The sequence below is a fragment of the Ambystoma mexicanum genome, chromosome 4p (genome assembly GCF_040938575.1).
Source record: "Ambystoma mexicanum isolate Mex_15411 chromosome 4p, UKY_AmexF1_1, whole genome shotgun sequence".
In the NCBI taxonomy this organism is placed as follows: Eukaryota; Metazoa; Chordata; class Amphibia; order Caudata; family Ambystomatidae; genus Ambystoma; species Ambystoma mexicanum.
In genome coordinates this window covers 1252839727-1252858102 of record NC_090927.1, presented here as the reverse complement: position 1 = coordinate 1252858102, position 18376 = coordinate 1252839727, and the positions used below count along the sequence as shown (strand labels likewise).

General features: G+C 44.4%; 1 protein-coding gene across 1 annotated transcript in view; it reads left to right on the top strand.

Moving 5' to 3' along the window:
• The window catches only part of PSEN2 (presenilin 2), a 609714-nt gene that overhangs the window by 493105 nt on the left and 98233 nt on the right, over positions 1-18376 (top strand). The window contains exon 10 of the mRNA XM_069606926.1: positions 17448-17566. Coding sequence (XP_069463027.1) covers positions 17448-17566 — 119 coding nt within the window. The remainder of the gene's footprint in view (positions 1-17447; positions 17567-18376) is intronic.

Genomic DNA, 18376 nt, shown 5'->3' with positions numbered 1-18376 from the left:
CTGGCTGGTGGCCCCTCCGCCCCCGTCATAGCTGCAGGGGCGTCCCCGGGTTGCCATGTCCAAATCGGGCAAAGCCGCCAAACAGACTGATATTTCTACTCTATTAACAATGCCTCCTGCGGGGGAAAAAAGCAAGAGGGGTGAGCGCATGGACGCGGGGATGGGGAACGGCCTCCCCAATGACCAAGTATCACAGGCGGTCACGAAAGCAGACCTCCATGAGCTTCTATCGGCCCTCACCAGGGAATTCCAGAAGGGCACTGAAGAGGTCAAGACCCAAATTACCCGGTTAGAAAAGAGAGTGGGGGAGATGGAGGCCAGAACCGAGGAGATTGAGTCTACATTATGTGAGCAGAACTTTGAGATCGGAGAGGGGGCGGACAGGATCCAGGGCCCTGGAGTGCAGGTGCGAGGCGCTTGAGGCCAGACAAGAGGACGCTGAAAACCGCTCGAGGCGGAATAACATTAGAATCCGGGGAATCCCAGCTGCAGTCTCAGAGAAGGAGCTCCCATCCTACGTCTCCGACCTTCTCCGCCACATTATCACCCTCCCAGACAACTCTCCCCTGGAGCTGGACAGAGTACACAGGGCTAGGCCCAGGCAGAGGTCCAATGGGGCGGCCGATGTCCTGGTCAGGATTCATTTCTATAAACTCAAAGAGGAGATCATGCAGGAAGCCAGGGCCATGGGCCAGATCCACTTCCGGGACTCGGAGATCGCCCTGTTCCAAGACTTAGCTGCTTCCACCCTAGCCAAACGAAGAGCTCTCAAACCTATGGCCGACTGGCTACGAGAGCGCAAGATCCCCTACCGCTGGAGCTTCCCTTCAGGCCTCTCCTTCACTTGGGAGGGAAAGACTCAGCAAATTCCATCCCCACGGGAGGCTGCAGTGTTTATGAATCCGGACCTGGAGGGGGAGGTCCCAGGGGGTCCGGCCCGCTCCCCCGAGGGGGCCGAGGGGGGGGCTTCTTGCTCCTGGTCCCGGGTGGTTGGCCGACGCAGGATGCGCGGCCCTCCTGTTAGGGGGAATAAAACCAATACCAACTGAGAGGCCGATCTCCCCAGCTCCATGCTGGTCCTCTCCAGAGCCTGTCAACACACACTGGCCCGCCTTCTTGGGGGCCAGAGGGCTACCCTAAATACTCACATTTATCTGGCCTACTCGGGTCGCCGCCGACCTACCCTTTGTCCTCACAGCCGGGTGGGCCAGAGCTGCCGGCGGAGTGTTCTCTCGATTTGCAAGATCTTCACCACTACAGCATGAGACCCCGTGGTCTCCGACACAAATGGCGTCCGTGACCCAGCCGACAGCCCTGTTGGTAGAAGGCTGGTCTGGATACCTTTACATGTTAACTGTTTTAAGTTATGTTTTAGTTCATGTTGTTGGTTCTCCTTGGTCGGGGGGAAAATGAGATTCGGAGCTTGGGCTCGGGCGGGAGGTGACGTGGAAACGAAGGTCAAAATACAAGTAATCGGAGTGCCCTCCTCCCTGCACGGCGGCTCCAAGGCAGTGGCGGAGGGTCCACTCAGCGCTGAGGAGGCCCCAGCTCCACAATCCAAAAGATGCCACATAAATCCGCTATCAATCCTACCTAATAATGTCTCAGCCGGATAAGGAACTCTCAATGCTGACCTGGAATGTCCAGGGTCTGAACTCCCCCCGGAAAAGAAAGTCTGTGGAGCACAGGCTTGCTCAACTGGCACCTGATATTATTTGCCTACAGGAGACACATCTCCTCAGGAGCGACGAACGTCGCATTGCCTTCCACCGATACAACAGAAGCTTCTTCGCTTCAGCGGATCTCAAAAAGAGGGGGGTGGCCATCCTGCTAAATCGGGACTTACCTTTGACCAATATCACCACCAAACGGGACCCAGAGGGCCGTTATCTCCTGCTAAAAGGCCTCTTGGTAGAACTACCCATCACCATCGTCGCCATATATTGCCCAAACACCGGGCCAAGCAAATTCCTGCGGAATCTCCTACCAACTCTGTCTGCCTTCAGAGAGGGTCAATTATTCATAGGGGGTGACTTCAATTTGACTCCCGACCCAAATCTGGACAAATCGCTCCCCCCATCGAATGATGATTTCAGCAAAGCCCTGGCCATGGCAGAATTCTTAAGGGAAACCGACACCATAGATGTATGGAGATTGGCCAACATGGGAAAGAGGGACTACACTTTCTTCTCCCATGTGCACCTGGGATACTCACGGATCGATCTCCTTCTAATCTCAAGTAACCTCATTCCCTGCGTCGAAGCCATCCAAATCGGGCTCAGAGCCCTCTCAGATCATTCTCCAGTCACATTGAACCTAAGGGTATCCTGCCTCCCGGAGCCACCCCAGAGGCAATGGAAACTCCAAGAGCACATCCTCTCAGACATCGCAACCAGAACTGAAATTGCGGAAGCCCTTAAGAATTATTTCAGGGAAAACACCACCAAAGACTCATCGCTGGCTATGATCTGGGACGCCATGAAACCTGTCATCAGGGGCACGGTGAACGACTGCACAGCCCGACTCAGACGTCTGGACAAAGTACAACAAGACGCACTCGAAGCAGAGGTGGCAGAAGCGGAAAACACCCTTAAACGAGGCCCGAACAGGAAAGCTAGCCGCATCCGCCAAAGGGCGAAACGTTCCCTAGAAATGCACCTGGCCGACAAAGCTGTCAGAGCGCTAACTTACACAAAACAGTTTTATTATGTGCACAGCAACAAAGCAAACCGGCTCCTGGCTCACAAATTAAAAAAGCTACAAACAAGAAACCTCATCCACAGCCTCGCTGATGAACAAGGGACTCTTCGCTACTCCATCAAAGAGAAAATGGGAATCATGGCTTCTCATCACAGATCGATTATGTCAGGTGCTCCCACCTCCGAAGTAGCACAAGCCAAATACCTAGCTGAAGTACAACCTCCCCTCCCAGATCCGCAATTTGAGGCCCTGGAATCCCCCTTTTCGGCAGAAGAAGTCAGTGAAACCATAACCAAACTGAAAAACTCAACCCCCGGCCCAGACGGGCTCACTGCCCAATTCTATAAAAAATTTGCATACATCCTAGCCCCCCACCTGGCTACCCTATTTAACTCATTTCTATCCTCAGGCACGACCACTCCTTCCATGGAAGAATCAATCACTGTGCTACTGCCGAAGCCTGGAAAGGACCGGAGCCAGTGCACCTCATATAGGCCAATCACCCTCCTGAATTATGACGCAAAAATCTTCACTAAAACCTTAGCGAACAGACTGGCCCCACTGCTCCCGTCTATCATCCACCCGGACCAGACGGGATTTATACCCGGCCGTTGCACCCACGATAATATAAGAAGAACCATCAATGTCATTGAATCAGCCAATAGGAGGGGGCAGGCAGCGATGGTATTATCCTTGGACGCACATAAAGCTTTCGATATGGTTGACTGGGGCTACATCCGAAATTCACTCGTTCATTTCGGCTTCGGCCCAAACTTTATAAAATGGACACTAGCTAATTACCAACACCCCTCCACCAGCCTCAGAATGAACGGAGTCAGATCCGACACGATCAAAATCTCAAGGGGCACTAGACAGGGCTGCCCCCTCTCCCCCCTGGTATTCGCCCTCTCCATGGAGCCATTTGCGACCAGAGTTCGCCGCAATGTAAAGATCCAAGGGCTGTCAATCAAGGCCCAAACATATAAAATAGCCCTTTACGCCGACGACGTCCTTCTCACCTTAGTCAAACCAGAGGAATCCATGAAGGCCTTATGGAAAGAACTGCTAGAATTCGGGGACGCCTCAGGCTTTAAGGTCAACCTTACCAAATCTACAGCATTGAGCATCAACCTACCTAGCCAGCTAGTAGCAGACCTGGAGGAAAAATACCAGATCCCCTGGGCCAAGAGGAACCTCCCATACCTGGGGGTCCAGCTCCCCAGCGCTCCCAGCAGACTATACAAAGCCAACTTCCCGGCATTCCTGAGAGAACTCAGAGCTGATATCAGACGATGGCAAAAGCAGGAGATCTCATGGTTCGGAAGAATCACGGCCCTGAAAATGAACCTCATCCCCAGACTCCTTTATCAGTGCGCTGCCATACCCACCATGATCCCGAAACAGGAGATCCAGAAGCTACAAAAACATGTCATGAGCTATATCTGGGAGGGGAAACAGCCACGCATTCCGCGAAGGATCATGCTCCGGGGCCGTGAGACGGGGGGCCTGGGAGCGCCCGATGTGGCAAGATATGTGCTGGCTGCTCAGCTCTCGTCAGCGTTCGCCTGGCTCCCTGCCACCTCCAAGCCCCGCTGGCTGGAGCTGGAGGAGGCCTGGAGCTCAAGCCCAATAACCTCGCTGCCACACCTAAAGGAACCCAGTGCAATCGGGGACATGGGTCCTCTAACGGCGACTGTAAATACTGTAAGAAGCTGGAAGGCAGCAGCGCGACTCTGGAATCTCTGCAGCACGACGGGCCCCCTCACCCCAGTCTGGGGTAACTCAGATTTCACCCCGGGCTGTAACCCCAAGAACTTTGGGAGATGGAAGAATGGAGGGCTGGAGAGACTGCAAGATTTTTATGAGGAGGGAAACCCCCTAGACTTCGAGGCCTGCAAGGAAAAATTTGATGTGCCAGAGAGCGAGAGATTTAGATACACTCAGCTCCGCCACTGGCTCTCGAACAGGGAGGTGAAACGCCATGGAAGCAGAGCCCTTACCGCCCTGGAACTCACCCTCACCGGTCCCCCGCCAAAGGGTGGAATCTCCACCCTCTATAAGCTCTTGGACAGAACCGACCCATCACGCAAAGAGCCATATATGCTAAAGTGGGAAAACGACATAGGGAGACCTATCGAGGTGGAGGAGTGGAACCACTTCTGGGCTAGAGCGAACAGGAGTTCGAAATGCGTTACCAACAAGGAAGGTGCATTTAAGGTATGCTTCAGATGGTATCGGACCCCAGAGATACTAAATAAATGCAATCCCGCAATTCCCCCGGCCTGCTGGAGAGGGTGCCCAGACAAAGGCACACTCTTTCATCTACTCTGGACATGTCCCAAGGCCACGGAGTTCTGGAAAACAGTGCTGGACCACATCAACAAAATCACAGGCCTCACCATCCCTTGGGACCCAGGCATCGTCCTACTTGGATCAAGCGGGGCAGACCAATTCCCCCTCTCCGGGCATAGAGCAGAGCTATGCTCCCACCTGCTCACGGCGGCAAAAATCTCCATAGCCAGGCTATGGAAAAACCCAGAGGGCCCGGCAGTACAAATGTGGTGGACAAAATGTTGGGACATAATTGCAGCCGAAAACATTACTGCCCTCCGACTCGGAAACAGAGATAAATTCTCCCAAACGTGGGCTCCCTTTCTAGACTTTACCCAACAATTTCCAGGTCTAGCACGACAACCCCCTTCCCTACGATGGATGGACAAAACCGACTAAACACAAAAGGGGCCAAGGTCGTGCAGAGGTACAAAGTGGCCTAGGGTCTGGCCTGTCAGCGAACCCAGGAATGTGGCTCTAAGGCCTAAACAATCTAACGCACTGTGAGCTGAAAACGATCAAGGGCCTAAAAGCTCACACAAAGTCCTCTTTTCATCCACGTTTACTCCATCTCGGCCCACCAGGGCTAAACTAATCGCTTGCTTCACCCCAGAATCTCTCCCCTGACCTGTTGTTGTTATGATTGTTGTTCTGTTATGAAGGACATTGTCCTTGTTGATTTAACACTTGCACAACTGAACTCAAGCGCGCGGCGCGCAGCGCTCTTTATGTACTTGCAAACATCCAATGCAATGTATGTATAAAACCAATAAAAATATATTTGGAAAAAAAAAAAACAGATCAGCAGCAAATGTATAGCTCTCATTGGTAAATAGATCAGTCTATAGGACAAATCCTATTAGGACACAGTTTTACATTATTTACAATCTCTAGGTAATTATGAATAGTCTAGTATTAATACTAGACTATTCATAATTACCTAGAGTTTCTCCTACCTTTCTCTATAGTAACTATTTGATTTTGAAAGGCCTGGAAAATTGGTCATTTCGGGGCAAAGGTCTTGGATTACAATCAATCTGGTTTCAGGAAACCCCTGGGTACCTCTTTAAATGGGTTTCTACTTTATCTGATTAAGCAACAAGCCCATTTGTCAAAGCATCCCATCTAATTTGTATAGATTTATCAATCGCCTTTGATAGTTAATCCGATTAAACTTTGGACCAAATTGCATAATGTCTGACACGAGGATTACATTTCGACTAGATTGTGAGGGCTCTTTTTCTGATGAGATTTTTACACATCTTGTGCGTCAAGGATGCATGCCTTGATCGATGGGTTTGAATATTGGAGTTCTGTTCTTACACAACCGATTTATGCTACGTCTGCATAAATAACATGCAACTGGTTCTGCTGGCCTTTTCCGCATATACGAAAATAGTTGATCTTAAATATTGCAGATTTTATACTTCCACTTTTAAAATTCTACAAAGTGAAAATCGTTCCTATGGAGGCATTGCCTTACTTTGCCTAATGGAGTATCTACTCCTGTAATTCGCCATGAATTAGGCCTCATCTCATTGCAGGCTGTTGTGGACTGGAAACACCTGCAACGTTTTCGGACATTTTTTTAATCCGCCTCTCCATTCGCTTTTTGTGATCTTTGGTAGTTTGTTGGTTGTTGTGCATACATGTACCCCTCTAAACACTTTGGTTTTGTACTGTGAAAAGCTGTTCTTCTGTCTGAATCTTCAATTTAAGGATCTAATAATTAACCCTACAATTGTGAAAAAGAAATGATGGCTCACTGACTGAATTCAGACGAGAGATTGTTTACTGAAATATAAGCTGTTTTCCTACTCCTTTGTTGAAGTTAAACTGTATATTCATATCTCAAGATATTTGATCTGAATTCCTAATAGACATGGGAGAATTAACTTCCTGCAATTGAAAGTAAATCTTAACATTCCGAGCTCAGAGCGAACTTGTAGATTTTGGGCCTCATTACACAGATGGCGGTGAACCATGGCGCTGTTAGCGCCATGGTTCATGCCGGTAAAATACCAGCACTGCCTTAGTGGAAAGGGGAATTACCGCCCTATTCCAAGGTTGGCGGGGCGATAATTCCCCCCTCCACCATTGCCCTTCCCTATTCCCATTTTTGTCCCATAGGGCTCTATGGGAATGGGGAAGGCGCTAATTACGGTACCGCAAATTGCGGTACCGTAATTAGCTCCCTGGTCCCTTTGCGGGTTGGATTTTTAACGCCTGCAAAAAGCAGGCGTTAAATTCCCCAACCCGCAAAGGGACCTCGTAGTAAGGCAGTAAGGATTTACCGGTACCGGTAAAATACCGGTACCGGTAAAATACCGGTACCGGTAAAATACCGGTACCGGTAAAATACCGGTACCGGTAAAATACCGGTACCGGTAAACCCCTACCGCCATCCGTGTAATGAGGCCCTTTGTCTGCTATGACACTTAATTGAGACTCTTGAACATATTTTTTATAGAATTCACTGCTTTTTCTGTAAAGAGAGAGGTTCATTTTATGTTCTTTGTTTACTGCGATTCCAGGTCATCAACTGCTCAATTCTGGAAACGTATCTTAACAGGTAACCAAATTTTACTAGTAATTGCTGCGCTCAATTTATTTTTTTTAAATTCCAATTTTACAAGAATGAATATAGTAATTTCTCAGCAATTTTAACTCAGAATCTTGATGAATTACACATTACAATTTTATATGCTTTTCTATAAATGGTTTGTGAAAGTTTTTCTATGTAAAACTAATCCACAATAAAAGAAGGAAATAAACAATGGTAAAATGTCTATTGATTCATTTCTGCTAAGTTAATTTCACAGTTCAATTCCTTCAGTCTCCTCATCCGGTGCTTGTCACATCCTTAAATCTTACATCTTCCTTCACCATCCTTTCCATTAGTAATGACGTTTCCACATTAGTCCATTTGGTCATGTACCTGAAGCATTGTTCTAGAGTATGCTGTTTCCTACATGTTGATCGCCTTACAAATAGTAACTTATTTGAAGATATTGCTTGTGCTATAAAGTTATTGTAACTAATTATGTATACAAAGTTAATATTAAGAAAGTTTGAAAACTTGAGAATTACCGTGTTATGGCATTAATAGGGAACAGGCCAGCCTTTTAGCTCTTCAGAGTTTTTTTGTGTAATTCTCCCTCCTAAATTAATTGTATATAAAGGAGTGGGAATGATCCGTGAATGGCATCATAAGTGGTAATGAATATGAGCGTACATGTACCCGTCGTAGCCTACTCCAATCGAACAGCCTCTCCCTCTTTCTATTTTGGTCTTTATGTGGACAAGTCGCGTGGTGAGGTCTGCTCTCTCTGTTCCGTCAGTGCAGTCTGGTACACTTTCAGTCTCTTTCAACCAGTCATTGGCCAGCATGTAAAATTAAACATTGCATTGGTGCTCACAGAAGAAACTGATTGTAAGTAATATTCGGAGTGCAACACTTTCCAAGAAGAAAGGACATTTTCGTAAGACGAAATGGTGTGTCTTCTTGGCAAAAGAAGTTTTTAAACTAAAGATTGTCAACTGGCTTTTTAAAATGTTACAATGTTTATTTCTAATTATTACTTCCGCTATATATTGTAATCATAAGTATGTCTACCTGTCTTACTGAGAAAAGCACATTATCAAAACCTAGAATATCCATATAACATGTTTGCTATTGTACTTTTTCAAAATACCACTATGAGAAAGCTCAAGGGGACCAATAGCACCAGTGAAGGTTCCGGGTTGCTGTTCATGAAATCAAAAAGCATTTTGGGAACATAGGAATGACCACAGATAGTAATATTCGACAAATATGCCATGATAAATGGGTTGTTCGCTTGAATCACGATTACTGCTGTTGGTTCTCATTTCATTTTTCACAACAATCACCTTAACAAAAGGGTTTTAACCATGAACTATATATGCTCATTTTAAAGAGCCTCAGGATTTGAATATAACCTTGCATAACCAGTGTACTTCTAGAGTGCATGTTCATCCTAGTGGGGTATCTTCGCTCAGATGACCAATGCTTGTTGCTACACAACTCAATGACACTCATTTTATTGACCTCAGAAAGAGGATGGATTGAGTGGACCTGTCGGGATTTTAACCTGTCAACAGATATTCAAACCCAGATCTTTGTATTGGATGCACTAGTCCACTGAACTACAAACCAGCTATGTCACTCCCTTTATGACCTTCCCGACAGTCTTGATGGATTTGAGAAGAGGGGGCACTGAGAGGGCAAGCCAGGTCTTAGGGGCTGAAGATGTTTGTGGACATGCCCAGTCCCCTAAGTACAGTTATGGTTATAGAATTTTATATATATAGGATTACCCCAAATAACATTGTTAATAATGACGTATGTGCATATGTTTTTTATGGTCTTGTAATTTTCCACCTTTTCATGTTTTAAACTTTATACAGTGAAGAGTCAGTTTGTACCTTATTTGGGAGGTCCCCGAGAATTATGGTTCAGTATGAGGAAACTAAATGATGGTAGTCAGCAGTGCTCCAGATAAGATTTTGAAGTGGGAGTATTTTACTCTCTATTTTGTAAAGTTGCGAGTAAAATAATTTTTTAGGGAGTAAAAATGTAAATCCAATTCCCAATGGGAGTATGTTATAAGCGAGTAAAAATATGTTTTAACTGGAAAACTTAAATGTTTTTGTAATAATAATTCCTTTGCTCCTTATTCGTACACATTAAAAGACACATGCTTACTTCTTCCAATTAGGCAGTAATAATAGTAGTTTCTTCCTGTGAAACTACGTACACTACTGGTCCAAACATATTCATGGAGCCGGGAGGGTGAAAGTAGGGGTACAAGGTCCTACATGTCTGTTTCCCATTTTTTGTTGGGTGCATTTTTAGGATTATTTTCCTATTTTTAGTGAGTAAAAGTGGTCGATAAACTCCTTATCTGTTGGGCTGGTAGTCTGGTTCCTTAATGGAGCTACTAGGCAAATAAATCTATATTTCAAATGTATAATTGTTTCCCAAGTGGACTAAGAAACCCTAAAATATCAGAGGGTCTTTGGGTCAAGAGGAAATATACCTTGTCCCTTGTAAGACGAGATCTGAGAAACCCCACTCATTGAAAGCTGGTAATTGACACATTAAGGTAGCTTGCTAGAACACACAGATACATGGGCACCTCTGACAGAAGGAAGGGTCCATGCAGCTTCTTATTGGTCATGATGTAACAATGCTGGAGGAAACCTGGTTAGATAGTCCTGTTTACATTGAGGGGTACCATTTGTACCAAATGATAGCTAATAAAGGCCCTAAAGGGTGACCATTTGTTAATTGGTGTTAGCCAAAGGTATAATTTTCAGGTGGTTTGGGAAACTGCAGATGGTGGCTACATTCCAGGGGTTGAAATATGGCCCAATACAATGAAAGACAATGCTCGGATGTTCATTATTAACATTTATCTTCCCCCCAGTTTGAATTCCATTGACGTTTTGCCCTGACATTTGGAGGGAGGAGCTGTTTATTAGTCATAGCGCATTGTATGGAGATGATATTGTGTTACTGGGGGGAGATTTAAACGCTAGGTGTTGTGATCAACTCCTGTGTCCACCCTACAGTATGGTTGCCCCTAGGTGTGTTATGACACAAGGGAGTAGTAACGTAAGCGGGAATAGATTGGTTGGCTACTTGAGACAATGGGACCTCAATATGTTAAATGGTAGGTCAGCAGGAGATATTCCTGGAAAATATACTTGGGTGGGCAATAACTCTACGGCCACATTAGACTATTCTTTTGGTAATTATTGTCTTATGGCCACATGTGAGCTTAGAGTTATGGCCTGTGATTACAGTGACTACCATGTATTGACTTTGACTATAAACCTGCGTGACTAAGTAAATTCCCCGGGGGATTCTCTGGGGTGTTTGGGACTAGGGATTAATCATGCAGGTAATACTATAAAATGGACTACGAGGAACCTTAGTAAAATTGGTGCTCTTGTAGTGGCCTTAGATTTGATTGAATCGCTCTGGCCTTAGGATGGTAACGAGCTAGAGGAATGGTTTAAGAATTTGGGTGGTATATGCTCTAATAGACCTATTACGATTAGCGAAAAGTTGTTAAAAAGTATGATAGGGTGATTCGAGACGCAAAGCGCACTATGCACAAGGAAATTAGATTGGTGTCTGGTTCCTTGCTCTCTAAGGATACGAAACTAAGCATGATGAGACAAATTAAGTGTAGATATAAAGGATGACTTAAACGTTTGAAGTATTCTATAAAGAAATAGAGAATGGCAAGATAGGATTACTCTCTTGAGAAAGGGAAACTCCAAGGCCACTTGGATATATCTGAACAAAGCCAAAGGGGGAAGACCAAGGAGAACATTGTTAACCCAATACAGGAAGCGGTATGGCTTGAGTACATAAAGGGGGGTAATGTAATATGTGATTGGACTTTGCCTAGTAGTCACTCTTTGGAGGGTTGGCAATTCGATATTAGTGAAGCTGAAATTGAAAACAAAATAATGAAAAGGAAAAACTCTAGGGCTACGGGACTGAACGGTCTTGCCAATGCTGTCCTTAAACAAAATCCTAGAAAGAGGGCAATTATTTTAAAGGTACTTTGATAAAGTCTGTTATTCTCCGACTATACCGTCCTCATGGCAACAGGTGATTTTGGTGCCTGTTTATAAAATGGGTGATTGTAGCTTGCCAGCTAACTATAGACTACTTTCCCTCTTGGACACCACAGGGAAAATATTTGCCTCCTTTGTGCTAGAAGCTTTACGTCATTGGTTCGAGGAGGCTAATATATTGAGTTATGCCCAAACAGGGTTCCGGCCAGGGTGTTGTACATCCCATAACATTAGTTTGATGCATAAACTCTAAAGAGAGGCTTCTGCGTCGGCGGGGGCTGCTCTGTATTCCATTTTTGTGGATTTCCGGGCAACCTTAGATGCGGTTTTTCAGGAAATGTTGTGGGCTAAGATGGAGCAATGGGGTTTTCCTGGCAGATTGTTGAATGTCCTTAAAAGCCTGCACTATGATAAAGCGGTACAGATTAGGTTAGATGACCGGGGTGGGTTGTCAACTTTAGTACAAACAAACAGGGGAGTTAAGCAGGGTTTTAGCCTGGCACCTTTGCTGTACTGTATATATACTGCAGACTTTCCCTTAATATTTACCCAGAAGATTGGTTGTTGTCCTAAGGTGGGAGATGGTACGGTTTTGTGCATGTTACACGCTGACGATCTTTTCCTTTTAAATTTCACTTATTGCGGGATAAAGGCATTGTTTGAGAAATGGGCAGATTATACAGTGGTAAACGACTTGGCCATAAATGTGGATAAAACAGAGGTCAATGTTTGTTGCCCCTAAAATGACAAAATGCCCTGTCCTTTATACTTTAAGTCTTGCTGTCCTTGAAAGAGTGTTTAAATACCCATATTTGGGGGTTTGAAATGAGCCCTTCTAGAACATAGTCATATTAAAGAAGATAAGAGTATTAAAGCCAAACGATTGACTAATTTGATTGCCCAGTTCGCGAATCGGACTGCAAGAAGGGGTTCTTATGCATGGTCCTTTATGGCCTGGATGCATTAGCTATGAACGATTGCTGCTGGCTGGATCAGATCGAGGGATACTTTTGGAAAAGGGTCCTCGGTCTGCCACAATCCATGCCTATTGAGTATATTAGGTTGGAGTTTGGCCTGGTATCATTAAAAGGCCGGGCTACCAAAAGACAGGGAATGTTGTACTTAAAAATCAAATGATAACCCGCAATGCTAATTACTCGCCTTGATGTCCACTACAATGTTTATAGTAAGGAAATCCAAAGTGAATGATTATCTCAATGGTATGACAAAGTGTTTTTTCTAATATTTATTGGACCCTTGATTTCAAACGGGGAACCAATCGTCGCATTTTGAAACATTTAATTAAAAAGAAAATAACGGTTGTGGGACTGGATAAAGAATTACAACCACCTCTACAGTTTAAGATCTTATGCGGAAGTGGTAAACATTTCGCATGCCTACCTTAGGGCACAAAGGTATGTGTTAATTTGTCCAAGCCCTGGGGTTAGAAATTTGTTGTTAAAATTAAGCACTAACCAATTGCCTGTGTTGTCAATTCAGGGTGCAAGGTAAACGTTCCGCACCATGAACGTACATGCCGGGTATGTAAAAGTGATGTTTTGTTGGGGGCATCTAAGCACCTGTTTACTGAGTGTTAAAGTCTCGGACCAGAAATTATTACCACGTTTGGTAGTCTCATACATAGTTACGATTTCATAAAAACAAACTCTTTCTGGAAGTACTGTTTAAATACCGAGAGTGAAAAGGTGCAACTGCCTCTATTTGGGTTATGGTGCCATATAAGGAAATTACTTCCTAAGGATTACTGTGTGTAATTCCCAAGTAAATGAATGTAAGTATTGTTAAGTTACAGTTGATATATTAATTAATTAAACAATTTAATTGAGTTTCTTAAAACTGCAAGATATGGTAACTTGCACTTTTACTATTTATAATTGTAATTAACTTTGCTCATTTTGGGCTGCTAAGGCTACTATTATATGTATAGCTGTTTTGTTGTAGCATGTACAGGTTATCAAGATGTTTCATTACAAATTATATTCAGGTATTGTACAGGGTATTATGATTTATGAGAATGGGTTATGTACTACAGGATGAGTTGATCTATTGTCTAAATTACGTAACTGTTGGTTTTAACATGATTATGAAGATGTATGTATGTATGTATAAATATTACGATGTGTATATAAATGTCTATTGAAAATGTGTTTAATTACTGAATACAAATAAATAATAATGATAAAATACTATATAAAAGCTAACCAATGATGTGATGCACAAGTGCCTTGTGACCTAATTACCACCCTGCAAATACCATTTACCACATACATGTGTCGTTCTTTATTATCATTAAATGTTTTTTAAAACTACAGGGGAAATTTATATGAACTAAATAGAAACTACGTGCTTTACAATTTGGTGCCATTCTACAGCCATCAATTCATTGTTTTATCCAAGTTTACAAAAAATGCTTAAATTAGGTATCTTCTTTGGTAAACTTGAGCTGCCACCATTTAAGATATAATATGCAAGACAACAAATTAGACTATAATGCCAACGTTTTGTCATATTACCACCGACAGAGTCAATTAGTATTATGAGTGGAAAGCGACATATTCCGGCTTAATCCCACACTCCGCATAAAGGTAAAAATCAAAACCAAATTATGCTTGCGTGATCCATTCAGTTTGAATACATCTTGGCACAGCACATTACATTAAAGAAAATTAAGGTTCATATGTAACAAAACAAAGCTCCTTGAATGGAGCACAGTTTATAGTTATTGAACATGGGAACCAACAATTTGTTTCTGCTGCTGGCGTAGAGAGAACACAGACAAAAATGCAGCTGTGCTCTCCAGCCCCTGCGCACAGGGGACAGGAACAGAACATGTGCTTTGCTCACTGCCCCTGGTCTGACCTACACATATACCTGAGAGAGGCAGGTTGCATTTGAAATTTCTGGTTGCATATATATTGAGCAGTTTACAGAGATTGGCAATATTCTGAAGGGGGTCCTGCCCATTGGAGCTCTTGAATTCAAAATGTGTGATGGCCATTGTCCTACTACTGGCAACATCCATATGTTCCGCAAGGACCCACTCCCAGTAAGCAGATTAAACTTTATTGCAGTACCTCCTTTTCAGTCTCTATACCTGCAACCATTTTCTTTATATATGTTAGCCATTGCAGGCCGTCAATACTTGTGATATGATATGGCATTTATAACGCGCCTATACACAAGTGTTTCAAGGTGCGACGAGGCAAGGGAGAGGGAACAGAGGGAAGACAGAGAACAATCCTACTAGGCCAGGTGTCATTCAGATTGCGCAAGTGCATGGGAAGAGGGAAAGTGCGGGTTCTGGGGGGCGAGGGGACAGTGCAGTACATGGGCTAAATAAAATAAATAAACAATAAGTAAAAGTACGACCAGCTGGTGGCAAGTACAAGGGCAAGTGCAAGGGTAAGTGCAGACATCAGGTGTCAAGTGTTGGTAGGGGGACAGTAGGGATACAGAAAAGTTCCCAAGTGCAGGGGTTGCAAGGGAGGCAGTCTAGGTGTGTGACTGGCGGGGGAGGGGACATGGGCCTGAGATCAGAGGGTGGCCAGGTAACCAGTGCAGTTTCAGTTTCTGCCAGGTAATTCAGCAGGGGAGAGGATGAGAGAAAGCAGAAGCAAAAAGAAAGGTTTTGAGGTGCTTCCAGAACTGGAGATGGTTCTCCTCAAGTTTCAGGGAGGCAGGGAGGCTGTTCCAGAGCGAGGCCCCAGCCGAAGAAGGCGATCTACCACCAACTCGTTGCTTGGAGAAGCGACTCACCCTGAGGGAGTTGGAGGCGGATGAGCAAAGAGCTCGAAATGAAGATATTTTGGAAGAGAGTTGAAGGTATTGAGACCCTAGGCCCCAGAAGGCCTTGTGAACAATGCAGAGGGTTTTGAACTTGATCCTCGCAGCCACTGGAAGCCAGTGCAGAGATTTCCGTCCTGGAGAGATACGATCCCTGGGCTTGAGGCCAAGGACAAATCTTTCAGTCCTGTTTTGGATGAGTTGCAGAGGGCAGAGGCCAGAGAGTAGAAGCATGCAGATTTAGAAAGAGGCTGTTGCAATAGCCCAGCCTAGAGAGAACCAGAGCTCTGGAGACAGTGAGCTTCTGGGGGAAGGAGAGGAAAGGAAGAATACCTGACGAGGAGCAGCTGGTAGTGTGAATTCTTAGAGACGTTAAAGATGTGAGGAGAGAAGGAGGATGTGGAGTCGAAGATGACCCCAAGGTTTTTAGCCTCGCAGGTGGGAACAGGAAGCGGGCCAAGAGAGGCCGGCCAGAAAGTGACAGGAAAGGAGTTAGCGGGTGTGCTGATGAGGAGAATCTCAGTCTTACTGGCATTAAGGCAGAGATCATTGGCGGCACACCACTCCTGGATGGCGGACAGACAGACAGGCAGAGATGAGAGAGGGAGAAGAGGTGGCTGAAGGTAGCCAGAAAGTTGGGGCAGAGAGCGGCAATGCAGTGGCCAAGAAGTGTCAGGTATTGGCTGAACAGCCAGGGAGAGAGGTTAGGCCCCTAGGGAACACCACAGGTAGAGATGGAGATAGAGGAGAGGAAGGACCCAAGTTGGACCTGGGAAGGTCGATCGGAGAGGAAAAAGGTCAGCCACGCCAGGGCCTGACCGGTGATACCCAGGTTATCACAGAGACGGTTGAGCAGGATGGCATGCTTGACTGTGTCAAAGGCAGAAGAGAGATCAAGTAAGATGAGGACACAGGGGGTGTTGGAATCAAGGTTGGAGAGCAGGTCTTCACGGATGTTCAGGAGAGCAGTTTCTGTGCTTTTGGCAGCTCTGAAGCCAGACTGATGATCATGGAGACAACCAACAGATTCAGTGTGAAGTGTTCACTAAAAGGACAATTAGCATACCTTTGTAAGTCTTACTATAGGAGTTGGATCATAAAATAACATAAAATAATCATAAATGAATCCAGCATAACACAGGCCTAAGCACAAAATGTTAAATTTGTGTTTTCCGGCATTAGATACTGTGGAAGGTTCCATGTGTCATCCCTGCATCAATATCGCCATACAAGAATGGCGCAGTATTTTTGCAGCAATATTAACCTATTGAATCTGCAGGGGACACCCCCACAACCCTGGCACCAATTTGCCCCAAAAATGATCCCCACTAATAATATTGCCTATGGCCGTTCCCGACGACCATATACATGAAGATATTATTGGTGGGGATAATATTACCTGGTACTCTGTGGAAGGGATAGCAAAGACCTGTGCAATTGACGAACAACCTTTGCACAGTTGCCATGACCCCACAATTCTGACCCATATTACTGCAGACAAACAGCACTTGGATCAGTAAACTTCAACAGGTGGCAATGCACAGCCTGCAACGTTTTTAAAAAGATGTACAAAGGCCATGCTCTGCGATATTTAATTCTTTGCAAGAGGTTAAGGGGCTTTCCAGCTTCCTCATTTGTTAAAATTGAGCCCCAAACAATTAAATATTTTCAGATGTACACTATTTACCAATTTAAACAACATTCATGTGTAAAGAGCTAGATACACCTACGGTTCAAATTGTACACTTGGAGATATTAATAGACCCATTTCATCAGCATACATCAAGTGTGGTGGAGGTACACCGACACTAAATGGGACATCTGTATTCACCTCATTCAGGACTGAATCAAGACAATTTAGAACAAAATCAATCAAAGTATGGGCTAGAGGTGCACCTTTTATTTCAAATGTTATCTGCTTTCACAAGTCTGTAAGAATCATTTCTACATACCAATGTTTTAACCTGTATAAATCATGTTTTATCTTTTTGCAACAGGGGGAGTGAAACTTGGACTTGGAGACTTCATATTTTACAGTGTGCTGGTAGGGAAAGCAGCAGCAACTGGTAATGGAGACTGGAACACAACACTGGCTTGTTTTGTTGCAATCCTTATCGTAAGTCGAATAGTACAAAGAACAAGTACTTTGGGGGTGGAGGGAGGTCTTGTACAAGATAGACTGCTAGTTGGGGGTGCATTGTAAATATAAACCTGAAAAATGTTCAAGTAAAACAGTACCAGAGAAAGATGAACATTTCACCATTTTCATTTGCATTTTCACTTACCCCTTTATTTAAATAGTCGGACGATTCCATATATTTATCTGGAAGGTATAATAAGGAGTTTTGTTTACTTTGTTGTTAAGTGTGTAAATACATAGTGTGAGGAACAAACTAGGAGTAAAATGGATAGCATCAACAAAAACACTAGATCAAACTGCTATGGAAAAGGGGCGACCTTAATGCACTCTTGGCTCGATAATTGTAGCACAGGCTCACAGGCTGAATAGGTGCCTAGACAGAATGCATCTTTCACAACACAATTACAAAACAGGTGAATATTAAACATCTGAAGGTACAGAATATTTATAAAACTAGGGGGGAATGTATTTTAGACATTGTGGTGAGGTGTCACATTGCTATTAGACATCACTGTGATGTGCACAGGCCTATCTATCAAAGCCTGCTGGTCATGAACCTACAGTGGTATTGGGATTGGTATTGGGATTGGGATTGGGATTGTGTGTGGATAGAATAGAGGTGGAGCAATTGATGGCTGTGCACAGTCGAAAACCATTTGTGACCCTGATGCAGCAGGACTTTATGGTATGGTATGGTATGGTATGGTGTGGAGCCAACAGCATTGGAAACACTGCAGATATGTAGCTGATACATGTGGAAGAAAGCATTGAGAAGAGAAACAAAAT